The 27,584-nt window shown below is 49.4% G+C and overlaps 1 protein-coding gene across 5 annotated transcripts in view; it reads left to right on the top strand.

Moving 5' to 3' along the window:
- Positions 1-11,776: 11,776 nt before the first annotated feature.
- The window catches only part of ACBD6 (acyl-CoA binding domain containing 6), an 87,766-nt gene continuing 71,958 nt past the window's right edge, over positions 11,777-27,584 (top strand). For 2 of the 5 annotated variants that reach the window (XM_040610536.1, XM_040610539.1), the window contains exons 1-3: positions 11,780-12,211; positions 18,454-18,518; positions 19,005-19,101. In XM_040610536.1, coding sequence (XP_040466470.1) covers positions 12,011-12,211; positions 18,454-18,518; positions 19,005-19,101 — 363 coding nt within the window. In that variant the 5' untranslated portion in view covers positions 11,780-12,010. Of the gene's footprint in view, positions 12,212-18,453; positions 18,519-19,004; positions 19,102-27,584 lie in introns of all 5 variants that reach the window. The other 3 variants (XM_040610535.1, XM_040610537.1, XM_040610534.1) reach the window with 3 other exon arrangements.

Raw genomic sequence — 27,584 nt, 5'->3', positions numbered from 1 at the left:
AGCAGGGGAGGCAGGGCAAAGGCTGGACTCTTTACTCACCGTTGCATTGTTCTCTAGCAACAGCTCCATTTAAATATCTGATTGGCAAAACCCTGCCTCCCGTTATCAGACGCACCCTGGGACCACGCTTAGCATCATGTTTCGCTGCTCTGCTGGAACCTGGGGCTTTCCAACTCCTTGAAACGTTTCAAAACTCAGCTCTGCATATCCAGGGGCTGAGGGAGGGAGGTGGGAAGGAGGAGAGGGCAGGAGAAGACTAAAATGAAGGAGAAAGGGCCACCACCACCTGCCTCCACCACCCTCTGCCCATGGCTGGCCTGGTGGGCAGTCAGGGGGAATACAGGCATCTCATCCCAGCCAAGAAGGGATGCCGATCCCAACCGATCCCCATCTGAGGTCCGGATCCTGGTCCCTGTGCCTCAGGTCTGGATTGCGGTCCCCATACCTCCCTTGCATCAGGCTGCTATGTTCTCCTCATCTCTCACTCTTTTCCAGGAAAGAGTTGGCATTGTGCTTTTCCCCCATGCTGTTGTAGCTAGGAAAAAATAAAAGAAGCAACATTATTTGTGTTTTTAAACCGAGCAAGGAGAAGTCGGGAGTGGGCTTTCCGCCAGTGCAGTCTGGCACTTGCTTTGTTGAAAGCATATAGAATAATTTATAAATAGCATGCCGGGTGGTTTTTTTTAATATAATTATACATTTAAAGATCCTTCATTGCTGGGGAGAAGGACTTTTCAAAAGAGGCTTTAGAAAAAGAGTCTTGCAGAGGGAAAATTTTCTTTAATGGCATTCATAAAATCACGAAGATGAGGGTTTTCCACAGCAGGAGACAATGCAGGACACCCACAGACAACCATTCCCACACCTTGCTTCATACCTCCTCCCCAGGCAGCTGACGTTTAAGATGCCTGGGGATTTAGGGGCTGGGTTTGGCACAGGAGGGGATGCTGTCGCAGCATGACCCTCCCGGGCCCCACAACCAAAGCAGGACGTGTTGAGCCTGGACTACCAGGTGGGTCAGCCTCAGGAAGAGCTGGGGAGATAAATTCATCTCCATCGAGACCAGAAGAAATAATGCCTGAGCTCAGAGGGCCGAGAGCAGCAGCGTGCCCCTGACCTGGGCATGGCGAAGCTGCTCTCTGCCACCTGCCAGAGCTGCTTTGCAGGGGCATCATGCAGGGAAATGGCTGCTCCCTGCATCCTCCCCCGCATCCTCCCCTCCATCTTCCCCTGCATCCACCCCTGCATCTGCCCCCCGCATCCTCCCCTCCCCTGCCCTGCCCTGCCCTGCCCTGCCCTGCCCTGCCCTGCCCTGCCCGGGTGGTGAGTTCTGCTCCCCAGGGAGGACCAGGGGCTTCACAGCCATTGCTTGGAAAGGAAGGTGGGGAATAAATAAGTACAGAAGTAAAAGCAGGTCAGGGTTGAGCTTGATGTGGAAGGACAAGGGGATATGGTACATCACACCAAGGGATGCTGCCCTGCCTGCCAGGATTGATCGAGCAGCAGCCCTGGGCTTCAGACACCCTCGGCATCCGCCGGCCAGCCCCCAAACCTCCCATTATCTGCTTCATCAATACCAGTCTTGAGAAATGCAATAGATATATTGGTATTTCCCAGAGACAGTGGTGCAAAATGCACAAATCCTCTGGCAGACTGAGCTGGAGCTATTGATTTTTCACATATTCTCCCTTCCCACCCAGCAGTGGTGGAGGACGAGGGTGTGATGATGAGCATCAGAAGCCAGGGGGGTCTCGGTCCCCTGGGCAGAGGCAGCATACAGGGTCAGAGCAGGAGCAGCACAGCCCAATACACTGGGAATTGTCAGGGTATTTATACAGCCAGGCAAGCCGCCTGCAGCAGGTTTTTTAAGTCAGGAGCAGCAGTGGTTTCCAGGCAATAATAATGCACTGGACGGGCCTAATTCTGGCAGCAAGGATACTGGTACTGATCTGGCCTCTTCCAAGCACTGTCCCAGCAGCCATAACCTCCCACAGCTCTGCCAAGCCCAGTAAGATGATGATTTCATCTCTGTTTCAGCTGAAGCCCGGATGAGACCTGCCAGGAGGGCATGTGCCTCCCACCGCCTTGGCTGCAGGTGGGTCACTTTACCCACCGGCTGAATTTGATCCGTTGGGACTTGAGCCCATCACGGAGGTGGATTCAGAACTCAGGATCCCCAACAGTCAGCCCCGGGGATGGGGCAGCCCTGTCCCCAGCTGCCAGCTCATGGGCATGTGGGTCTGTGGGCAGTAACCATGCCCTGCTGGGCTTATGTATTGCCTCCCCTGCACTCTGCAGGGCAGGATTTGGCCCATACATTGCTCAGCTAGTGTCAACACGCTTGATGTTAAAAATCCCAAGGTCGGACAACAACATACCCCTGGCTGTAAGCCCATGCGTAGAGGCACAATTGCTATCAAAACACATAGGGATGCAGAGACATGGAGCAAAATCCAAAGCGGCAGCAGCTCCCCTTTGCCTGGAGCCTGCCCCATGGAGGGAGCGGGGCTGCTCTGCTTGCTGCCAGGTGCCCCGAGCAGGCTGACCTTTCCCGGGCTGACTCACGACCAACATATGCATCACACGTCCCCTCTGCTTTGCTGGAGATCGTGGGGGTACGTATCCTGCCTGGAAACCCAGCTGGGGAGTAAGAAAAAACCATCTGCCCAGACGGTTTAGGTCAAGGTGCCCCTGCCAGGTTGCTTCCAACCTTGGTCCTGTGCTGTCAGGGGTGCAGGGTCCCCCAGCAGCGTCAAGGGACAAGCCCCGGGGAGCTGTGCTGCTGGCGGCTGGGCTGGGGACTCACTGTGCTGTCTTACAACCAGGAGCAGATGGGGGGTTTCACGCCCTTCGCTGGTGTGTAAGTGATTGCTCCTGGATCGTTTCCAATACATATATACGTGTCTGGTTTAATTTATGCACACCTGCCTTGTGCAAGAAGACAGCAGCTGACCAGTGGTTAAGAAAACTGGACACTCCGAAAAGATCTAAAATTAGAGAAGAAACAAGAGCTGCTTCCTCTGAGCCCCGGAGCTGCCTGGGCTGCTTCCAGGAGAGCCTCGGGAAGAGCCTCTGACTGCTCTGCTCCAGCCCTGGGACTGCCCCAGTGCTAAATCCCCCTCCTCACCAGCCACAGCATGGGGGGAGCGCAGCACTGTCCCCCCAGCACCTCTCCACACCTGTGGCATTGCCCTGCTGTGCCCTAGGGCAGGACAGACCCTTATCCCTTTGGGATGTTTTCCAGGGGACAGAGGCTGGTAAAGTGCCAGGTGGCCTTGGAACCATCCCTATCCCCTTTACCCCAACCTCATTTGCCCCCTTAAACACACTCTCACCTCCCTCTTGCCATCCTGGCTGCTGGGCCCTTCCCAGGGGGATATAACACACGAGGGGGAGGGGGAGGGAAGGGGGGGCAGCGGGCACCCTGCCAAACAGTGGGAAGGGAGGTGATCCAGGATAAGAAACATCGTCCCCAGAGCTGCTGCTGCTGGCTTAGGCAGCCAACGCCACCATCACGCCGGAGTCACGGCAGGTCGTGGAGGAGACATGAGCTATGGGTGCATCTCGGTGTATCCATGCTGCTGGCACCAAGCTGCCACAAGCACAAGAAAGTGGTGGGGTGGCACCGGCAGGCACCGTGCTTTTTGCATGGGTGATGGCTCCCTCCCTCCCACTGCCTGGAAAGGAGCCCATGCCGAGCTGCTCTCTCCCTCCCTCCGCTCCGGAGCCGGCTGGACCTGGGGGTGCAGGGTAGGGCTGGGGGGACCACTCTTTTCAGTGCTACCCCCACGGTCGATGGGCAGTTGCTGAGGTTGTGCCTTGGTTCTGGTAGAAAGATGCTTTATGTCTGGCGAGCGGTCCCCGCTCGGAAGAGCAAACCACAGCTGTATGTGACACCGTGCACCGGCGTCACTGCACACTGTTGGATGTGCCGCTGTGATTCTCTGCACTAAACCTGCGTCGCTTTAACCCACATACCTACAACGACAACAACAAGCTGAGTGCAAGTGAGGTTGAGGTGTGTGGTAATAGCTACGGCAGAAATCTCCAAAGCTGGCCAGACTTTCTGGGAATTTTTGGAAATCCTGCCATAGCTTTGTGGGTTTTTTTCAACAACCTCTGGACCTTATCACAGTGCACAAAAGGTCACAGGTTTCCTATTTGCAAGGGCTGCATTCAGAAAACAACAGCAGCTCCTGCCAAACCTGGCTTGACCCTGCCTGGCTCGAGCCTTGCATCGTGAGCATCCTCAGGGCAGTCGGCTCCTGCGGGTGTCCCCAGCACACTGTAGGGGACAGACCCTGTTCACAGCAAGTCCATTTGGTGAGGACTTGCTCACCAAGTCCTCCAGCACTAGGTTAGGCTGTTTCTCCATGGAAGCTCTTGCTTGGCCAGGAAGGAATTGTGTCTCCAGTTCATTCCTTTATACATCAGGGCTGAGCATGAACTGTCCATCGGTGCCGTGACACACGGCTCTAGGTCCTGCAGCCTCAGGACAGATGTCAGATTGGACAGAATCATTTAAAACAAGTGGGGACGTGTCCCAAAGGTCCTTGTGCCACCGGGGCAGAGAGCGAGAGGCAGCGCGGCAGCTGGGTTCCCAGCCCAGCTGTGGGCTGGGGAAGGACTGGGCTGCGTCCGTGCTGGGGACTCCACATCTGCTCCCAGCCAGCTGCTGGGAAAACAGCAGCTCTGGTCTCCAACAGCAGCAGCAGGGTGGACACAGCCTGGCTTTGTCCTTGCTGTAGGACTCAGTCCTGGTGCTACAAACCGCACGTATGCGGAACCCCCTCAGCATTTCTCAGTGCCTCTGATCAACGCCAGCAGTTCTGGCTAGGGTCACCCCTACAGCCTGAGACCCCCATCGTTCCTTTCTGGCTCCAGATACCACAATTTTATGTCTCTGGCAGGAATTAGGCTAACCCCCCTCCCCTGCTAACAGGGACCACGGAAGGGACAGGAACAGGGGCTCATCCTCAGCTGGGTGTCCCCTTCATCCGAACCACCCCAGCCCATGTGGTCAGGACACGCCAACCTGCAGCCCAAGCCCTGCCTGCTCTATTTTATGGCCAAAACAAGCCATAAATCTCCTTCTGTAGAGCTGGAAGGTGCAATTGCTTTTCTGTGGTGCAGGTTTTTCCTTACACGAATTGTAGCATCATGTGAGGGAAATCTGTAAGTAAAAGTCAGGCTGGAGCCATTTATAACAGCAGCACCGTGATTGTTGCTGCTGACAGCTGCAATTACAGGCACTCCCTTCTATCGCTCCTCACTCAGGGAGAGCGGAGCCAGCTCCAGGTGGGGAGGGGGTAGGTAGCAGCTTTTCCAGAGCTGTGTTCCCTCTCTGGTGGACCTTGTCACTCATGGGCAGTGCTCAGTTTCAGAGAGAAACTTAGGATGGAGAGTAACCCCCAGTAAGAAGGGTTTGGGGAGGGATGCAGGATGCTCCCCAGTAAGGAGAGTTCATTGAACTCATCGGCTGGTGTCCACCTCCATGGGCATGACATCAACTGATGCTTGTAGAGGAATTATAGAGGAATGAAGGCAGGTTAATTATCATTGATAAAATACAGCTGTGGGCTTGCTTCAAGGGCAGTGGGTTGGCTGATGTGGGTAAGGTGCAGCTGTGGCTGGTTCCTGTTAAGTAGTTAAATAGCTCTAAGGGGTATGAAAGAGGAGTGGCCAATTAAAAGGGATCTGGAAGAAGCAGAGGGAGGAGAGAGAGACAGTGTGCCCAGGAGACGAGGAGGAGGATGCAGCAGAGGCAAGAAGCAGGGTGGACTGGCCTGAAGAGGATGGGTAAATAGTGTGAACAGTAGAGGAACTGTTAAAACCTTGTGGGGAGGTTGGTGGCTGTGCCAGGGCAGGGTGTGCTGATTACTTATTGGAGTTAAGCTGGTATGTGATGGTAAAAGCTTTGTTGCAGCTTGATAGTTTTGATAGTGCTGCAACAGATGCTTGCCTCTGTGGGTGTGACATCAGCTGGTACCCATCTCCTTGGACAGGATGGAGATTGTCCTGGGGTTGTGCAGGGACAGACAGCAAGCACTTGGGCTTGCTGGGGAGAAATGGTGCTGGTAGCCCCAGATAACCCCAAGGCGGGCTGCAGGTGAGGGCAGCATCCCATGTGGGTGGCTGCTGGGCACTTCTTCCCAACATCATGGTCTTAATCCCCTACCTGTGGGATGTACAGTACATGCTAGCCAGGTACGTACCAGGGTGCCATCAGCTGCAGTGGCTGGGGAGCTGCTGGGTGATTTGGGATCTGGGTACCAAGACAGATGCCAGGAACCTTGCCTGGGGGAGATGGAGAGCAAAATGAGGGACATCTGTGGCCTTGCAGTGACAAACGGACCACTACTAGCTGTCTGCTGCTGCATGGAGATGTGAGATGGAGGGGAGCTGGCAGGGGAGTGTAGAGGTGGTGGCCCTGCAGCAGCCAGACCTCAGCTGGGCTTTTGTGCTGAATGCCTTGGCTTTGTCTTCTCAACATGGTTTTAGGGGAACTGAAACATCTGAAAGTGAGCTAAATTTCATAGTTACCTTAGGTGGGGGGAAAAAAACATCCATAAGTAACTTTTTATTTTGCTGTTTTCAATGAAGAACACCTAGGGTTTTGTTTCAAAACTAAGGGCTCTGCTGCGGTTTTTGTACATGCACAAAAAAAATAAGAAAGAGAATGGATGAAGCGGGAAGCTGGGTAAAGTGAAACAAAATCGAAGTTTTCAGTGTTTCACACAAAGCAAAACAGACTTGGTCAACCAAGCTGACATTTCCCCTTCTGTTTTTAGTTTGAATTTAGAAAACAAAATGCCATACAAGACTTCATCCAACTGCCCCAAACCAAAATGACTTAGTGGTGAGATATCTCTCTCCACAGAAAGATCCACTATTTGCAGAGCTCCAGCTGCAACCTTTGAGCCGCTGGCCAGCCATCGTGTTGCAACCATGCTGTTGCTGCTATCAGGCCAGCAAGGCTTCAGGCATGCTTGGGGAGTAGCACTTGGCACCTGGCAGAGGAGTTTTTCCATCAGTGTTGAAGAGGTTTAATGATATGCTGGGGAAAGGGGAGATTTATGCGCTTCTGAGGGGGGTTATGCATTCCTTTTCCGTTGCAGCTCCTGATTTGTATTCACCACAGCACAGGAATTTATGGAAGGAGGGAATCGATGTTTTATATCGATATCTAAAAAAACTATATGATGGATGTGCTAATTACATGCTTTTCTCCCAGACCACCTTTATTGTACACAAACAAATGGCCCTGGTGCTGTAATGAATGCAGGTTAAATGTGCAACGGAGCCCAACCTGGTGGAGGTGAGGCATGCAAGGGGGAACCTTGCTTACACCAGGGCAGAGACCTTGGCCCTTTGTTTAGCTTCTTCCCTGCCCAGTATTGAATTTTAGTTTCCCGTTGCCTTTGACTCCATTTCATGGGAAACACCTCCCTTGTCAGGACTGGGGGCATGGCTCTTGCAGCCACACTGCGGGCTCCTGGCTGCTATAGCATCTATCAGCTCCCAAAAATATTGAGCAGGGGGAGGGTGTTTGCTCTGCCTTGCTAATGGGGGATATATGCACAGGGTGAAAAATGAGCAGGTTTTTTTATCTCTGTTAAAGCAGTGAGTGTGCAGAGTAGAGGGGCAGCAGCTGGTGGTCATCTCCCCTTCTCATTCTCCCACTGCAGGGGTGCAAGCTGCATGTTGTGATACGTGCAGTAATACATGTAAAAAAAGTATTTGGGATGGAAATCACAGCTTAAGACAGGCATATGCTGCCCCATCTCTGCCTGACCAGCTGGGCACTGCTCCAGCTCTAGCCCCATGCCAGCCCTCCTCCTGTGGGTCCATCCAGGGAGGGCTGATGGCTCTGCCCAGTGCAGGGAGGCAGCGGTGCTCCAGGGTCTGCTTTCTGCATGGGGAACGTGTTGTTTGGGAAGCCACCAGAGCAGTGAAAGGACCTTCTCGGTGCAGGACCCGGAATAGATACAAGAGGTGGTGGCACCATAGAAGAGAAGGTGGGATAAAGCATGGAGCCCGAAGCACTGCACCGGTGTGATACCTGCCAGAAACTTGCAGCACGGCTTGTTTTTTTCAAAGTTAAGGACATTGACCTTGGGGGCCAGGGGAAAAGCTCTTGGCCATCAACTGTGTCCTGCCAAGAGGAGGCTTTGGCAGGCAGTGGCCACCTGTGCAGCTCCAAGCAATCCCAGCAGGCAAAGCCTGGCCCAGCCTGGGTGGTCCCTGGCTTTGGGGACGCTTGGCAGTGCCCCACAGGGACGTTTGGCAAAGGCTCAGTCAGGACCAAGTTCCCCCTTGGTCCCTCCTGTGCCCTGAGCATGGGAGCTCCTGCATGGGGATGGTGGGAGGCATGATGCAGAGAAGGCTTCTCCCCCCATCCCCACCCTGGGCGCAGGCACAGGGGGCAACCCCCCAAGAAAGATCGATGAGGGAGACGCAGGATATGAGAGCGGTGGGATGTCACACGAACAGGTAGCCTGGAGGAGCTCAGGAGATAGGGGGGACATTTACAATGCGGAGGCACAGGTCTGCCCGCAGTGGAGGTGACACATGGTGGGTCGAGGCATGCGGGGGGCTGTGCCATGGGAAGGAGCACGCCAGGGGCTCCTCATGCCCCTCGCCCTCGGGAGGGTACAGGCATCCCCAGCCTGCAGCCTGCTCCTCCTCTGTAGACAGGTGTTCCCTGCAGTAAAATGCATGGCTACAACCAAACCAGCCCTTAATTGCCTCTTTCTCCTTTTGTTATGGAAAAAAAATATGTAATCATAGCTTAGCTTGCAGGGATCCCTTTGAATGTTCCTTTTGGGCTGGCCAGTGTCTGGTGTGTGCCGTGGCCTCTGCCCTCTGCAGAGGGACAATGACAGGTCTCCAGGGTGATGGGCAAGATGGATATGATAATTATACAAGGATATTTTTTCCCCGCTCGGCACTGCTGGTCACAGCCTGTTATTGTGTCTCTGCAATCCCAGCACGGGACCTGGGGCTGACCCACACATGCAGCTTGTGCAAGGGCCCTGCATGATTTTCTTTATCCCTTGGTGCCCGTAATGCTTCTGGGTTTGTGCACTCTGCAGCCAGGGACTGGGAGAATGGGCTGAATTTGGCCTGGCTCATACTGGGATGACTGGGGCACTCGCAGCCCTGTGCCACTTCAAGTTTGCAGGGGGTGGTTAGTGCATCTGGCATGAGGGCATCAGCAGTGGCATCCACTGAGCCCTGGTCCTGCCCTCTCCCAGGCTGCTGGGGACCAGCAACTAAATAAGCATCACCCTGCAGAGCAGGCACAGCATGTCTGAGCCTAGCACCCCCATCCTCAGTGTTTCCACACCAGGCTCCTAGAACCTCCATGGTGCCTTGCATCAAGCCTGCTCCCACGCCTGCCAAAGCAAAGGGGTGGAAGAAAGGATCAGGCCCTCGGTGCAGTCGTTCTGAAAAGGCAAGGAAAAAGTGAGAGCGATCTAGTAGGAGCTGTAAGTGCTCTAGCAAAGAAACCCAGCAAGGTAGTTAGGCCTCTCTCACCATGGAGACAAGCTGGAGAGCGTGTGGAGGCTGTGCGCTTCAGTTAATTTGCTGCAAGTACTTTTCCCAAGCTATTCAAAGGGGGTTTCATCCTGCCAGCCTGCCTGGCTGCCTGTCCCTTGCTGAACGCCAGCCTGCTCGGACCAGGCGGTGCTCTCCCGGGGCGAGTGGGGCTGGTCAGGGTGACACAGCCAGCTGGATGGAGCCAAATGGCTTTGGTGGAGAGCGGCGGGGAGGATGAGTTTGCTGTAAATATTGCGGTCTGTTTATGAGGCTGGGTGTTAATCACATACTGGAGAGAAGCTATTATTTTTTTATTTGCAAGTGGCAGAGCCAAGCTGTTTCCGCCTTTCCTCCATTTCCCAGTTGAAACTGGGGCTTCATCACCCCTGCACAGGCAAGGAGGCTGTGTGGGCCACAGACCCGCTCACAGGGCACACTCTGTCCCCTCAGCAGGCAGCCCTGGGCAGAATGGGCACTTGCAGGCACGCTCCTGCCTCTGGCACAGCTGAGCCCATCTCTGCTCTGGTACTGAGCAGAGTCTGAGACCCCACTGCCCCTCTCATAGAGGCTGGGATGCAGGGGTCCCCTCCTGCTCCGTGCAGGGCTATGGTGTACTTGATGGCCCTGCAGGGCTGTGTCCAAGTGCTCCAGCGATGCTCCAGCTTGCTGCCCTGGCTGTGTTGGGGCTTTTTTACTCCTACGCAAAACCTTCCACACCCAGTGAGGCTGTGAAGGGAGTAAGAGAATAAAAGCCAGCTTATTTAGAATCACAGTTATAGAGTCCTTTTGGTTGGAAAAGACCTTGAAGATCATCAAGTCCAACTGTCAACCCAGGACTGACAAGTCAACCACAAAACCGTGTCTCCAACCACCACATTTTCAAATACCTCCAGGGGTGGTGACTCTGCCACCTCCCTGGGCAGCCTGTTCCAGTGCCTGACCACCCTTTCAGTGAAGACATTTTTCCCAATACCCCATCTAAACCTCCCCTGGCACAGCTTGAGGCTGTTTTCTTTTTTTTTGTCACTTGTTACCTGGGAGAAGAGACCGACCCCCACCTGGCTGCACCCTCCTGTCAGGCAGCTGTAGGGAGCGATAAGGTCCCCCCTGAGCCCCCTCCTCTCCAGGCTGGACCCCCCCAGCTCCCCCAGCCTGGTGCCCTGGCCCCTTCCCCAGCCCCTGCCCGGCTCTGGACACGCTCCAGCCCCTCAATGTCCCTCTTGTCGTGAGGGGCCCGACACTGACCCCAGGGTTCGAGGTGCCGCCTCCCCAGTGCCGAGTGCGGGGGCCGGTCACAGCCCCGCTCCTGCTGGCCACGCTGTTTCTGGTACGAGCCAGGACGCTGTTGGCCTTCTTGGCCACCTGGGCACACTGCTGGCTCACGTTCGGCCGGTGGTCGCCCAGCACCCCCAGCCCTTTTTCATTCAGGCAGCTTCCCAGGTCTTTTTGCGAAATCTCCTGCGTTTCCCCCCGCAGGTGCGGGGGTGCGTTGCCCAGAGATGGCGCAGGGCAGGCCGCAGCACCTGGGACAAGTGACCGAGAGCAGCCAGGCCGAAGGGTGGCACACCTTCATCCTCATCCTCACACCGGGAGAGGGGGAGCACATCCATGCTTTGTCGTGAGTGGGGGGATTCCTAAAACTCCGGTGCAAAGTCTGGCTTGCAGCCTGCTGCTCTTTCCCACAGCGTGCCCACCCATGATAGGGGCTCACACCGCGGCAGCCCCCACGCGTGGCACCGCGCCCGGCCGGGGGCTCCCACGGGGGCCTCCGGGCCGCCATTTGCTGAGGCTGGAGGTGGAGGAGGGAGATGGACTCGACAGCTGTGCCAGGCGAGGGGGGGAAACTTTCCACCCGAAGTAGATACCGGGTTAAATATAAACCGCCTTTGGGCTGGCACTTGGCTGGGACCCCCGGGGCGGCCGGCAGGGCTGAGCCGGGCCGCCCCCGGCACCCGCATCCCGGGAGGATGCAGGCGGCCACCCGGCCCCCGCCACCACCAGGGGCCGGGGGCTCCCCCCGCCTCGCCGGCCCGAGCCGCGGGCGGCCTGCGAGTGCCCTCCAGCGGCGGCGGGGACGCGCCGGGCACCTCTCCCGGCCGCCGCAGGAGCGGGGCCGCCGGGCCGGGCCTCGGGGGGTCACGGGGCCCTGCCGAGCATGGAGCGGTGTTTGGGGTCGCCGGGAGGACGGGGGACGGGGGGGGGGTGTCGCGGGGGCCAGCGCTTCCACAGAGCATGAGGGTGCGGGCAGCCCCTGTCAGGCCGTTCCGTTTCATCAGCGGAGCCGCGGGCGAGGGGGATACGGGGCCGGGCCGAGGGGACGCGCCCCCCGCCGGCCCGCTGACCCGGGCCCGCCGCCGCCCGGAACTGTCGGGCACGGGCGCGTTTCCCGCGGGCAGCCCCGGCCGCGCGTACCGAGGCGTGAGGGGGAGCGGCGTGGCGGGCGGACCTGGGCGGGCGGCGGGCCGCCATGGCGTCGCCCCCGCTGGCGGCGGCGGCGGTGGCGGCCGAGAGCGGCGGCGAGGCGAGCTCGGGGTCTGAGGAGACGGGGCCGGCGTCGGCGGGCCGCGACCTGGCCGCGCTGTTCGAGCAGGCGGCCGAGCGGCTGCCGGCGCTGCTGCCCGCCGCCAGCAAGGAGCAGCTGCTCTACCTGTACGCCCGCTACAAGCAGGTGAGGCGGCACCGGGGCGGCCCGGCCCGAACTGCGGCCTGAGCCCGGGCGCCCCGCGGGCCCGGCGGCGGGCGGGGAGGGGGCAGGCCCGCTGCCCGAGTGGCCGCGCCCGGGGCTGTGCCGGGGCCGGCGGCCCGGGGCCTGCGCGGCGGCTGTGCGAAACGGGAGGTGCCGGGCGGGGAAAGTTCTGTGAAGGGCTGGGGGGGGGGGAGGGCGAGGGCCGGCCGGGCCTGCCGGGACTCCTCGCCCCCTCCGCCCCGTCGCCTCCCCCCTGCCCGCTGCGGGCAGCCCCCGCGCTGCCCCGCTCCCCTCGGCCCTGGCTCCCGCGGGCTGCGCCGTGGGGTGCAGGTTGGTGTGGGGGGTCGGGCCGTGGTCGTGGCAGGCTGCTGCTGTGCTGGTGGCCCCGCCGCTGGCTCTTCGTGGGATGACAGGGCTGGTGGGTACTGCCGCCTCGCCCGGGCTCTCGGCGATGGGGTGGCTGGGACCAGTTAAGGGTGGCAGTGGGGCGGTGGGTAGCACATGGCAGCGCTGGCCTCCCCAAGCATCGGGCATCTGCAGCAGTGACCCAGGTGCAGGCATCAAGTCTTCGGGATTTTCACGCGACCACGTGAAGGACGTGCCTGTGCGGATCTGTCTGTGGAGGGCTTTACAGTGCACTAGGAAGCTGAACTGGTTGGTTTTAGTTATAACGTTGAACATGACTCCTTTTCCCATTCAGTCCCTGTGGATTGAGCAAGCTTGTAGGATGTATCTTATGGGAATACACCGTGTGGCTTTTGCCTGTGGGAGAAGTTTCATTAAAAAAAAAAAAAAAAAGCACCAGTTAAGATACAAAGGACTGTAATAATCGCCTAGCCTGGAGAAACAGAAAAAAATTGAGTATTGTTACACCTAGAAGACTCAGGTATGTGGCAAGAGGTGCTGCCTTGACTTGAAAACTGAATCCCACCCGCTTGGATTAATAGTTGAAGTTGGGTGTGCACATCTTCCCCATGACTTCCCTCCCATATAGAATGCCCTTGTCCTGCTACTTACAAAGGCTTTAATTTTTTAATGCAATATTTAATTATCCTCTAAGCTGGTGGCTCCTAGGCTGTGGTTTGTGGACCATTAGTCTTATTAAAAGCAAACTGGTCATGTGAGGTTTTGGGTTTAGATTTTTCTAGTTCTTAAACAGGTCTCCAAGTTTCTCTTCCCCTTTTAAGAAAAAGGAGGGTAGAAAAAAACATTAGGAGAACTTTTAAAAATAACAAAGCCATGCCTGGGATGAGATGAAAAGAAAGGGTTGGTTTTTTTCCTCTTCTGTATTTTTTTCCTCTGTATTCTCAGGAAACTTGTTGCAAATAACCTCTTATTTTTTGCTCTGTTGCAAATGCTTTGTGGCTGTCCTAGGTGGAAACAGGAAGGCGTTACTTGAATATCGGCTCATGATTGTCCACAGACTCCAGAGGGTTTCCTGGTGGTAGTTCTGTAAGACCAACAAGGTGTTTAATGTTGAAAATTATTTAAATCAGAAGCTATTTTGCAACAGTTTTGATACAAGTCAGAAAAAGCTGATAATTAACACTGTGTCCGCACAGATTTCCAGTTGCCTTCAGCTGAAGGGAACAGGGTGCTTCTGTCCTCATATCCTCTGTCCCTCTTGTCCCTGGCCAAGCAGGATGCAACAGCAAGTGCCTTTGTGCTCCTTGGCTTCAGGCTGTGCTTGGCTCCGTGTTTCCATGCTTTTGGCTGCCCAGTGCCTTCCAGAAAGGTGCCGTCCCTGTTACAGAGTGCCTGGGAAGGTAGCACTGGCAGTGGAGATGGGAGAAGTTTGCTAACACAGCTACTGCAGGATTACGCTCCACTAACTTTGAGTTTTGCAGCATTTTGTGCTTTAAATCAAAACGAGGGCGCTTAATGCAAGTTTTCTCTATTTAATTATAGCAGCTGTATCAGTATGCATAATGGGCTGCTAATATATTACTCCGGTGGACAGTAGTATTGCTAGCGCACAAAAGGTGCTGACTCAGATCTGTCCACTGTCCTTGATTTGGCATCCTTGTCTTTCCTCAGTTTAGTATTTTATGTCACTAAGGGCTTTGATTTAAGATACAGCACCATCATAAAAGAGGTGACAGTAACAGCTGAGCTCTCTGTTAAAATACTGTATATTATTTATTTCAAACTGTTTGGGTATATAGGCATTTTCCTGGAATTTTATTACCTTTTATTGGAGGCCATTTCAGGATTTTATTACTTTTCTCTCTGATTTTGTTTATGTGTCAGAGACTTGAAAATAAGGGAATTGCTTAGTTGTCAACTCCAGTGAGGTTTTTCGAAGATGTTGCTGAGTTTACGACTCTGCCCCAGAACAGACTAGTCGGTAGGGCTCTGGACTGGGACTGATTTTCTTTTTCTCCCTCTACTTTTTGTGTGGCTTTGGGCAAATCACTCCTCTGTGTCTTGAGTCTGTTGTAGTGAAACGAAGGTAGTGCTTGCCTGTTGTGTTCAGGATGTGAAAATCTGAGGTTCAGTAGTAACGGAGACCAATGTAGTGGTCGTCATTTAGGGAGGGGAGGGAAGCCAGAACTTGCTGGAAACGATTGGACTGAGAAAAGTGATAGGACTGAGAAAACTGCCATGCCAAGAGGAGGATGTGCCAGTGCCTATGTAAATGCTGAGAGGTGCAGGCAAGCTGGGAACCCAGTGCCGCTGGCAAAATGGAGTTTATGCTGTCTCTGAGTGTAGGCTCAAAAATATAATCCCGTTTTTGCGTGATGTCTTTCAAATATTTTAGAACATCCTGTTGCACGGAATAGCGTGATGGTGCTGACTTGGTTGTTTCCAGCGTCACGCTCTCTGTCCCTCTGGGATATACAGCCCCTCAGTCATCAGGGCCAGGACCCCTTGCCTTCTGTGGTTGATGTTTGCTTGTTCTTCCTTACGCCCCGCTTTCAGTTGGTTAAGTACAAGGCTTTCCCATGGGTTGGGGCAGGTTAACAGGGCAGAACTTTGGGCAGGAACAGGCAGGAATTCCTGTCTTGCCAAAGAAATTCAGCTTTATTGGTGTGTGTACAGTTAGAGCTTAGTCCTGCTGTCCGTGGCAGTGAGTTCTGTTCTTGTTAGTACTCCACAGAGAAGCTGCAAATATGATTCACCTTGTAAGATTTATGATCAGATAAGAATATTTGGCTGGAACTCCCTGCTGTATAAATGTATTAGTTGAAAAATTAGCAAAGAGCAGTTTTCCTACCACCACTGGGGTAGGGATCAGTTGTGGAGTAATGTGTAAGGAGAATCTCAGGGCTTCTCGCAGTCTGGACCAGCAGCTGAAGTTGTGTGGGGATGGTATGCAGTGCTAACACATCTCCGAGCACCTCTTCATGTGAGCGCTCTTCTGAACGGTGTGACCTGCAGCTCCTAGGTGAAGGCTTCATCCATTTTCGCCACAAATGCAGATGCCTACAGACACTGCCCATTTGGAGCTGCCTGGGTCATCTTTTTATACGATTCATGAGTGTAATGCCTGCAGGCGACTCTGCATGCAGAAGCAATACTAGGAGGGTATTTAATGCATTCTGGCAGTCGTCTTTTTTTAATGCAGTTGGTGAGCTGTAAGTGAGGAGAGCTAAGCATCAAGTGACCAGTCAGCCCCCTAAAGACCATCAGTAATTATTTTGCAGACACAGAATGAGAAACTCTTGGCTTGAAATACTAGGATGGGCTCTTGTCTTTCTGCTGGTTAGGGAGGAAAAACAGCTTTTGAGGCCCTCCAGGGAAGTAGCAGGAAGACAAGAGTCCTTCATAAAGTTCCACCCTCCCTGCCCAGCACTGGCATGTTTAGCTAAAACTCCCCTTCCTCAGCTGTCAGGCTTGGGTCCCCTCTCATGTTAGGTTCCTGGCTGGTTTCTGATGCATTATGGAGTCTTGCAGCAAAAAGAGGGAAGCCAAAACCTTTATCTTCTTCTTTCCAGCAAACCACTGCGTCTTTTTAATATATTGTAAAATAGCAAACAGGGCACAAGTGCGCTTTTTTTCCCCTCTTGATGGATGAAATTTAACTACTGTTCCTTGATTTGTATTACTATTGATGTTACTAACAGTCTTTCCCGACGCTAGAACAGCCTTTGAATGCCAAATCTAAAGAGAGGAAACTGCTGTCGTGTTTTGATGATGGCAGTGGAAAATTAATCTTAAAACAGATTTTTTTTTTATCCCTCTTGGCCAATTTTTTCAGGTTAGATGTTGAACTAAAGAATTGCCAAGCAGGCGTTTTCCATACAGATAATGAATTTGCATTTTATTTCCATGTTTGTTTTGCTTTTTAAAACAAGTAGTCCCATCCACCTCTGAGTACATTTACACTACATGAATTGTGATTGATTTGTAGGACTTAACTGTTGCTAGCCCTTTCTCCTATTTCTTCATGAAATGCGATATGTTGTTTTAAAGGCCAGCTAAGATTTCTAATTTGAATGAATTGCTCACTGGGAGACAGTCAGATGTACAGAAAATTAATTTCAGTTGCAGTCACTCATATCCTCTAACACTTTAAATGAAAACATAGTGTAACTAATAAATATATCTCAGTATGGGCATGCTCTCTTTAAAGCCTGATTAATGATTCCATCCTCAGCATAAAATCCCCACCCTGTTAAGGTGAAGAATTGTTAGTTGATTTAAGCACTTCACCTGCCTGAACACTTGAGCGTATTTCATAAAACATTTGATGAATGCGGTTTAGTTTTGCCTGGCTAACAAAATGTTCAACTGGCAGCCTTTGCCCACCTCCAGAACATACCTGTGTTCCCCCTGCGGGGTCTGTTTAAATACCCCATCTGTCCTGGCCTTTCTCTGCTCTCGGCTGTGCTTGGTGTTGCAGGGATGTGCTGTGCTAACTGCTTCCCAGGGGCTGTTGCATTTGGAGCTGTGGTTCTGCTCTGGCTTCTGCAGTCTTTCATCCATCATCCCTGTGGGATATATAGCACTTTCATTAAAAATAAGTAACAAAAAAGGCAAAACCTCCCCCTGCCCCCTCCAAACAAACCAACCCCCACGTTTTGTGTAAATTCATTCCCTGTCACAATGATATTTTTGTTTCAGTTAGATTGATTTTACCAGTGACACCTGTGTGCAAGAGGCTTGATTTTCTATGAGAAAGGGGCACTGATAACAGCCAGATCTGATGGGTCCTGACCCATATTCCCTGGCTCTTCCAGGCAGGAACAGAGACACATTAATTTATACATTCTGCTGAGCTGACTTCAAGAAAATATGTTACCTAAATCTCAGCCTGCTAATTGCTCTGTTCTTGAGGCAGTTGTCAGCACTGGCCTCATTGCAGGAATGTGATTGTGCAGTTGGAGTCCTGGGCAGGCGTAGCCTGTCAGTCCTCTGTACTCCCCTTTGGGGTGAGCTTATGGAGGAGATACAGCTATTAGACTTCCCTGCAGTGGGAGAAAGGGCTTTGTATTTGTCCCATCAGTACACCACCCCATGGAAAACTGCCTGAATCCCACTGGCACCCTGTCTGTTTTACGCTGGCTGTAAGATATTTTAATTTTTTTTCCATATCTCCATCCACTGTTCTGGCTTATTCCCTTGCTTCCTTGTGTTTCTTATTTCTCCCCCCAACATTTTAATTTTTGGCTTGCTTCTGATGGGCTGGATCATCTCCGCCACTCGGGCCTTGACTTGTCGCTCACGGTGCTTTCTATGCAGCCAGATGTCTTGGAGCAAATTCAGAAGCTGCTTGGCATTCCTTCGCTCGTGGTTTGTCCACCTGCCTTCCAGAGGACCTTGAAAATAATTAAGTAAATTCTGTTTACTGAACTTTGGGTGGAAGCAGGTGAATTTCAGCCTTAATGAATAATCATCTCTGTAGAAACCCTAATCAACAGAATTTTTCTTGATACTGGTGGAGGATGAGGCATTTGGCTGGGTAATAAACATAACATTAAGTGAGAAATCACTTGCTGGTTATTCCTGTTGGCTAATGCATGCAAAAGAAATGAGCTGCCTAACAAAATTGCTTCCCTTGCATCATGCAAAGAAAACACAGGGACGCAGAGGTGCTAATAACTGCGAGAGCGCTAAAATGAGGGCAAGATGGGGTTCAGTTGTGACAGTTCTTTCCCTCAAAAACCTTCCCTCTGGCACAAGAACAAAATACCCTGAAACCATCAGAACCCAGTATTTCCTTATGCCAGTCCCCTTCCCTTTGACTTGTTCTAACAGAAGGAAACTTTTTTTTTTTTTAGGTGAAATTTGGCACCTGTAACACTCCCAAGCCAAGCTTCTTTGATTTTGAGGGAAAGCAGAAATGGTAAGAGGAAATCCTTGTAATTCCTAGCACTTTCTGGGTCTACTTTTTGCTGCACCTTGTCTCATCTGTTAATTGTCTGCCACTGAACTGGCTTTAAAATTCTTTGTTTAATAGGGAAATGTTTACTGCTATGCATGAGGCAGACATGAAATAGCAGACTCTTGTATTTACCTTGTTCATCCAGAATTAGCCTGCATACAAGAAAAAATTTGTGAAAATAGCTTCAGCTTTATGAACAGCTTTGCTTTGTGAGTGCAAACTATGTTCCAGGCTGGATCAGGGTCCCCGAAATATCCTTTCACAGCAGAGTGCTGCACTGACAGTGGCCATTCATGGCTTCAGAGAAAAGTTGACTGTTTCAAACTGAATGAAAAATGGCTTCGCACCCCCTGAAAGTATTTAGATGAATCTGTTCCACTGATGGCAGTATAAAACCGCATTGTGCTGTCTCCGGGCGGCTCACTGATGTTTTGCTCTCTCTCCTAGGGAGGCTTGGAAAGCCCTGGGAGATACCAGCCCTCATCAAGCTATGCAGGAGTATGTTGCTACAGTGAAAAAACTGGACCCCAGTTGGAATCCACAGGTAGGAAACATGAAAATATTGTTCAGAAAACAAACCAGCATTTGTCTTTGTAAAGCTGACAACGGTTCAGCTTCACACAGATTTTAATTGCTGCTTGGCAAACTTCATTTTGAGCAGATTAAAGTCTTAAATTAATTTTTTAAACTCCCCTTTTGTTATGACTGAAACATGAAGAACCGTCTCTTTCGTAATTATCTTCATTACATTGAGCACATGCACGGGGTTGGTTTGGCTATAGTGATCTAATTTATTTTGCTTTTATTGGTTCATGCTGTATTTAGCATGTAAAGATACTTTTTATCCTTTTCTCATCTTTCTCTTTTCAACTGCTATTTAAATGTTGATCAATACAAAGCAATCTCCATGAAAGTGACATGAACTGAATGATCAATTCTAAAAATGTTTCCTTTTTGTTTCGATGCAGTAAATTACCAAATCTGATTATGATTAGGTACTCCAACATAACAAGTGTATTTGTAAGTCCTGTATGTGTGTGTTACAGGGAGACTGTACTGTCATTTTAATTAATCTCTTTCATGTACCAGGTTTATTACTTGATTGAATATTTTGAGGATATCTCCCTGGCTATAGACTGATTTTTATACATTTTTTTTTAAAGAGGATTGCTCTTCAGAAAAAGTATTGCCTTTGATTGGAGATGGAGTGGAGATATTTCTCTAATAGCAAAATGCTGAAGGCATAGTAATTTCTTTTCACGGTAGGAAACTGATTCTTTTTTGGTCCTGTGCTTTGGAAGCAAAATCTTGTGTGAGCACAAGCCTCTGTGAATCAAGGATTTGATTCTCAGTTGTCTTCTGATGCTGTTCTGAAGACTTAAGAGTAATTCTTTTTTCTTCACTAGTTCATGTTTCATGGCGTTGATCCTGTTTTTGTGGCAAAGAAATACTGTCATTTAGAGGAAAGCCTTTTTAATGCCCTTGGGGAAAATAGTTGTAATGCTGTGTGGTGCAGTTAACAATGTGCTGTGCAGTACAGTTAGCAAAATCTAGCTGCATGCTGTGTAAATTCTTGTCCAATCTAAAATTCTCATACAGGAATAAAATAATTTTAAAAGAATCCGTGTACAATCCTGACTGAAGGAAGTGTCTAGCAGTGTAAAGTGGAACACACAAATATTCATTAAACAGTGAAAAAACCCTCTGAAAAGCCAAACCACCTAATGCTTTCCTGAAGTTTTATGGGTAGAGCTTCAGTTTATAAAAAGATTTGACGTGCATGGTGACAAGTTTTAGCTTTGGGTACTCCCTTCACTTTCTTGCTTCAGAGAAATACTTATTGTCACAGGCGTGACCTTCGGGTTACAAAGCTGTCGGCTAGGGAAGAGGAATAATCTGTTAGGGTTTTTTAATAAATAAACAAAGAAGCCATATAGCAAACAAAGAATGGTTTGCAGCACTGCTCTTCCTCTCTTCCCCTAAGGTGAGGAATGAATGTGTGTGAGCATGTTTCTTCCCATTGCTGTCCTTGCGTAAGCCTGTCCCAGGACTCAGCAGAAACTAGACCGTGCTGGGTAATGCTGTTGCACCAGCGTGTTTGCTCGTTTAGGTATTGCTTCGTCCTCCCTTTTTGAATAGTTGGTGCAAGAAGTGTGGGCTTGCAGGAGGAGGGCAGTGCTGGAGCTTGAACAAAAGTTTCTGGGAAGGTAGCAGGGCTGAGTTGTCACAGTGGTTTAAAGAAATGTGGGTTTTCTTTGTTGAGATGCTTATGTTGCAGTGTTTCAATAGCTGTGCTTCTCTCACTATTGCAATACGCATATACATATAAAATGCATATATTTCTTGGCTTTTTTGAAGCCAATGATTTTTTTCCTCTCTGTGGTCACAGTGCACGGAACTATAATATTTAATGCTCAGGAAAGCCTGTAGGGTGTTACTGTCCCTACGCTGCTGCGCAGGTGCCATGTTTCTTGATCTGATTTCTTTCCTTTTCCTGTGCCTTGCCTATGGCTGAGCTAGAAACCTGTTAAGAGATCTGAGTGCTTTACATGGAAGGAAGATGCTGAGGTGCAGAAAGGCCTAGCAGAGGAAGTTACGTGAGCTGAGAATGTAGTTTAAAAGTTAGCATTACAGTACAGGCGACACTTCTTTCAGAAAAGTCACCTGTCCTTCCTTCTACATCGTCCTTTTAATTCCAATTTTTATACAGCCAAAATACTATCAGGAGTCCTCTCACTCTGATCTGTCTCGTGTTGCTCTGTACTCGTTAATTTTTTATTATTACAATTTTTTCCCCCCTACCAAATCCACCTTCTGGAGCCACGAGAGGGAGCTCTGTTCCTTAAAATGATGGAGATGTATGTGGCAGGGGATGGAGATAAAATAGCTATTTTAGTCTTCAAATTTCAAATTGGATTTATAGAAAAGATCTGTGGGTACATTACAAGGTGCTTCATCACTGTCATTGTGTCTCCTTTGCATGCTCATCTGCTGGGTTCCTTTGAATTTTTCTTACGTTCAGTAGATCATGAATGAAATACTCCTAGTATTTGGTTTAAAAGCAGTATAAAGTGCTTGGTACAAATCTGAAAAGTTCGGCTTTCAGATCATTATGAATCTTTAATAGTAATTATAGTACAAGGGTGTTGAATTTCTTACTGTGAAGCTTCATGACTTTTGCTATTGTAAAGCTTTCTCAATACTACCTACATACTTTATCTTCAGCAGTTCATCTCATCCCTTGAAGTTGTTCTTGTGTGTTATCTTAAATATTCCTCAGTCTCCTATTTCATATTTTTGCAAAGGGTTTTAAGAAGTCTTGATCCTTTAGTACTAAATGTGCAAAATTTAAAACTTAGGAACACCTTATCTTTTTCATAGGTTCATTTTTTTTGCAGCAGATTTGCTGCTGCAGCTTTCAAGCTGTCAGTATTTTTCTTAATAAATAGGATGGAACTAAGTGCAGCGTTTCTTTTGCAGTCCAAATAGATCCACTTTTTAATTTCTTTTTCTTGATTCTTCATTGATTCATTCTTTCAAATTGACCTTGCAGTTCTTGTATTAGTACATTTTCAGCATCAGACTGTAATTGCTATCATTTAGTAATCCTTTCTTGTTTTGGAGGAAAAAAACCCAGAAGTAAAAACATTCTGATGCAGTAGGAGCACCCTGAATTTGTGTTCAGAAGCAATGAGAACACCAGTAGGAGCCAAGACCTGACCTGCTGCTTCCTGCATGGAGTTCGGAGTAGCCAGGACAGTAGTTAGGACACAACTGAACATGGAGAAGCAGTGGCACAGCTGTTCTCTGCTCTGCGAAGCTGGTATGCCACTTTTGACAGTAGAGGCACATCTGCTGGCTCATCTCCATGGCTATTTCCAATGTCGTTTAGTTTCTTCTTCACCCTCGCTAACAGCAGGTTGTCTGGTAGTCATGCCTGATCTTTCCTTTCAGAGCCTTGTCTAAAACCTGGATAGAAATTATACTGCATTTATTATTAGCAATTTCCTTGTTAGGAAATCTTTAAAGTAGCAGATGGCCTAAGGGGTACTGAGGTGGGATCCATTGTCTTTACATTCACGAAGCTGCAGGAATCTCCTTGCTGTATTTATCTTGAATCCAGAAGTGTAGAGCCAATAATCACAATTGCCTTTCTGGATGCTTTGCAGTTACGTCCTCCTGGGTTGGCATGGTCATACTGTGTTTTGTGTCGTAGGTTGTTTTGTTCCTTTTCCCAAGAAGAGCTGTTAGTAGGAGGTCAGGGCTATACTTTTCCGTGCTTGTCTCCATTCTCCTCTTGATGCAGTCTTCCTTCGTCATCTTCTACCTTTTAGCGCATCTTTTGTTTCTTGTTCTTTCTTGTGAGTCATTCATTTCAGTCTGAAGTTCCAGGCAGTGGGAAGGTAATTGCTTGGACTGGCTCAGCTCTATTTGCATATTTCAGAGACATCACCTGTCCTTCAAGTCTATTCACTCTTCCTCCAGAACAGGGAATAATTTATGAAGCAGTTCTTTTGCATTCTCTATCCTTAAACAGAAACCTTTCATGCCGTCAACACCTCCCACTGCTTTGGGTCCCTTTAGAGGGGTAGTGTCCCAGCTGCTTTGCTGCTTGTACGTTCACCTGTCTTCTTCCTGCTTTACTGGCAGCAAATGACATGTTGCTTTCAGAGGCTTTTGCTGACGTGTGTGTGAGTTTGGCCGTGATGCTCATCTGCTCTCCCTGCCAGCCACCGGCAGCTTATTGCCTACATGTGCTCATCCCCTGGCCCCTCTCGTGTGGTGGCTCTGGGGTACCCGCTGTTGTGGTGCTCTCCAGAGGTCTCAGCAGTGGGTTTGGTGATTTAGGGAGGTTCACCTTCACGAGCTGGTTGTCTTGCATCTTTATGCAATAACTTTGTTCCTGTGTACATCGCTGTCTCTACTGTATAATTGGGTGCTTCTAGTACTTGCCGTTTTTGAGATGGTCTCCATGGCTGTACTTCCATTCCACCATGCACTCTAAAATTCTGATCTGTCCTGTATTTGATACCACAAATCCCCACTGGCTTTTAAGCACCCAGATTTTTCAAATCTCGGATTGGTATGGGAGTCTGTCCACAGGCAGTGACCATCCGGGGGCAGGACCGGGACAGCACCTCTTCTGCTCAGCAGCATTATACACATCTCTGCAACTGAGTTCATGTCGCAAGGGATGTGGGTGGAGGTGTGTACACAACGCTGCAGTGAGGCGGTTAGGAGCTGTTATTGATTGTTTCTTGTAACAAGACGGTTATATGGCACAGCTTAAACAATAAAAATAAATAATAAAAAAAGCATCCATACTTGCTCATCAGTTTTAGCCTTCCATTTGCTGATTGCAGTTTTGGCATCTCTTGATTCTAAATATTTCCTTTTCCTATTTCTTATATTGCACATTTACCAGTTCCAATCTCAACAGCTTGTCATGCTACTAACTTCAGTGGCATCCTTCCCCAAACACTGAGAGGCCTTCTTTCTATTTGTTTTGACTGCTGAAATTTGCAGGAGGACTTAATGATTTTTCTATTTCTGTATTAAAAAGAAGCAAAATTGGCATTTTGACTTGACTGGGCTTCACCAATAATGCACTTAGTAAGATTTGTGCTGTGTAATGAGGAGAGTTGAAAATCTGAAGAGAAGAGCCATGTGTCTAAGGCAAATCGGGAAGACAACTCGATTTCAAGGAAAGTAGACATTCACTAAACATCTCTTTCAGCTGTTAAAGGTCTGAAATTCCAGTGCTGATGTCTGCAGGAGAGAAAGCTGCCTGGTTTTTTTCCAGTACTGTTCTGTGCCTTGTTGGAGCAGAGGAGGATTTATTTCTCTCTACTCTGGACCAAGTAGTCAACAGGGGTAAATGTACCTATTGCTCTGTTGGCGTGGGAGCACCCAGTCGTGTTCGGGGCAGCTGGGAGAGGACCCCTGGGGAGCAGACAGTCAGTCTCACGGAAGAGAAAACTTCAGAGTGAATGAAATAGCAAATGCACTATTGCTGCAGGCTCAGAGCAGTCCAGTAAGCTGGAAAACCTGCAGGAATAAAGCAAATGGATTTGTCCAGTGGCCAGTGGGTGTTTTTGCAGGAGGTACTGCAGGGGGCAATATTTGATAAGGTGGGTAGCCAGCTCCCCCACGCAAAGGGGTGGGCTTCACACACCCCCACACCCCCCACTTGTTTCTGTTGAAATAACCTTTCTCGATCACATTTAAATGCAACAAGCAAGTTAAAAACTAAAATGTGGAAAAGAGAATTTGCAATTCAAGAGTACAATGAAAAGCAGGAGAAACAATTTCCAGATCTGCAGAGGAGTGGAGTTTGTATGTATGCTTTTTGTAGGTTGCACTAGGTGTTACTGAAATATTTTAACAATTGATTCAAATTGATGAGCTTGTTGTATTTCAGTGGGATCTCCCAGGCAACTTAAAATTTCTGTAGTGACTGAAATACAAACTGTGTATCCCATGATGTTAAAGCAGGCATTTGGAAATCCAAACCTTAATTTTTCTTAAATTTGAACTCATTGCTCAAATCTGGCCTCATGTCTGAAGCAAGCAGCTTTGCTCTTTTGCAGTTTACAGGTTTTATGTTTGGTCAACTTCTTAGAATTACAGTAGTGAATGGTAAATCAAAAGTAGTTTCAGGCTGAAATCTGTGGATTTCTTGGTTAGTACTGCAGGCCGATGGAAATTAAGAAATGCATTAGAGAAACTGCAGTGTCTAAATAAAATGAGTGCACCCATCATGTTTTCCTGTTTTGTCTATCAGTCAAACAGATGTCTCCCTTGATAATCTGTCCAAGCAGCCACCGTTTGGGGTTGGGAAAGAGCAGCAGAGTGGTGTGGGCAGGATTACAAGGGGGATGGGAAGAGCAGGAGAGGAAAAGACCTGTTTGGGTCTCTGTCTGTCACCAGCAGCACCGTATTTACATACCTGCTATGCAGTTAGTTTGGGTAAACGTCTCAATTTATGGCTTGCTATACTGCGAGGTCAAAAACTTTGAAACTAGTGACTTTATTTCTTTTGTAGTATAAAAGCAATTTAATTGCATCGTGTAAAGTGGGGACTAATCGAGTTATGGCTGTGCTCCTTAAAGCTTGCCTTCCTGTGCTGCGCTAATGCAGCACGCTGGGGAGAGCAGCCTGCTGCGCTCCTGTGAGCTCCGCAGCAGTGCTGCCCGGGGTCTTTGCTCCTCGCTGCTCCTGTTTCTTTCTGGGTGTGTATACATCCTTGTGTGTCAGTTCACACTGAGTGAATTTCATGTGTGACTTTCTGTTTTTCTCCCAAATGTTAAGAATAAAAATTGTACCAAAATGCAGAAAACAAACTGCGCTATGAACTACATATAATTTGAAATCTCTTATTTTGATGGATGACCAGATTGGAAAAAGCAAATTACTGAGATCATTCACAAACTCTAATCAGGCTCTTCCCCTTAAAACAAACAAACCCCAAAACAAAAAAAAAAAACCCACAACAAAACAAAGCAACAAGCCAATATTTTTTTACTATTACTCTTTTAACGGAAAAGGAAGGACTAGAAATTAAGAACAAAACCAAGAAACTGAGCCACCCCAGGCCTCTGGCCTTGGAGCATGTAAGACTGCAGTGTTCTCTGGGTTTAGGCAAACCACAGAGTTGGGGGTTTTGGGGGAATGGTTTTGCAGTATGTGTTAGTTTGGTGTCCTGAGGCGGGTTATATCTTAATACACAGAGGAATTCTTCTGCCCTGCTGCCTCTTGCCAGCTGTGCAAGCGGGGTTCGTGGTGGATGCAGCCTTCCTGTGGGAGGGAGTAGTCTATGCTGTGCATGGCTAACAAAAGCTCAGTTTGTGTACACCTTACTCATATGTGGAAGACTACAGGCAGAGTCACCCACCTTATTTTATCCACTTGGGAAAAATGGCAGTTTATTAGCTGTATAAGTTAGTCCTTGAGTGTTTTGCTTCAGGAGCATGCTTTCGGAACTGATTTTTCTTACTAGCAAGGGGATGTTTTCTTGTTCCTGTTGTGTAAGACAGTAAAACATCACAGAACAAACATGAACTAGATTTCTTCATTCTTCTGCAATAAAAGTGGAGAGTGTTGCATCCTTTGCTTATCTGTACCTTCTCATGAGAAAAGCGTGCTGATGCTTTATGTACTCGATATAGGTCCTATTCATAAACATAGCTGTCCATATGTTATTTGCTACCTTTCTGTCCCTGTCTTTGCATGTGTAACTGTTTATCAATTTTATTCCATGCAAGATAGCTCAACTCTGGCACACCAGATAGGAGGTAACGTGTTGCCTGCCTGCTTTGTTGTATAGACTGTTACGCTCTCGGCAGCACATCAAATTCAGTTTCCTGTTTATCCTTGCTGTTTTTGAAAGCAGCACAGGCTCATGGGCAGTACAAGTCCTCACTCAGTACTGGGAAGAGAATGCTGCCATCCCTTGGCTGTTGTTTAAGTGAGAGAGTGGATTAATAAAATAGTATGTGTAACTTCTGTTCATAACGATGACAGCGTGGATGGGAGCTGGCAGTTGTTTGCCATGAACCCGTGGCCTGAGGATGGAGTTGTCAGAGATGTCCTGAGGATGCTTTGTTCTAGCAAGTAACTCGCGTGCCAGGCGTTGGGGTGCTGTGCTGGTGGGGCTGTCAGCCATGGTGGTCTGGGAGTTTGCCTGTGGACAAGCTTGATAAATTATAGGGCTTATTCTCTTCCGCAGCTGCATTGTGTTGCAGAGCACAAAACAAAGTGCCAGATCCAGAGTGAGATTTTCGGGTTTTTGGAATTGTGGTTCTGGAAAGCTGTGCAGAAGTGAAAAAGTTAAAATGAACGAGTGTCTCATATAGAAATATAAACAGCTGGAATATGTGTCAGCCTCCCACCCCCTGGGACTCTGTTGGATTGTTCTCTTTGATTTTACATCTCTACAGAAATTTATGGTCTCAGCTCCTTTTATTTATGACATTGCAATCCTCGTTCAAGCGATTGATTGAAATACAACAGTGTCAAGCTGCAAGC

The sequence above is a fragment of the Falco naumanni genome, chromosome 11, assembly GCF_017639655.2.
Source record: "Falco naumanni isolate bFalNau1 chromosome 11, bFalNau1.pat, whole genome shotgun sequence".
Lineage (NCBI taxonomy): Eukaryota > Metazoa > Chordata > Aves > Falconiformes > Falconidae > Falco > Falco naumanni.
The sequence above is the reverse complement of the archived record's forward strand: the minus strand, read 5'-3'. Positions and strand labels throughout refer to the sequence as shown.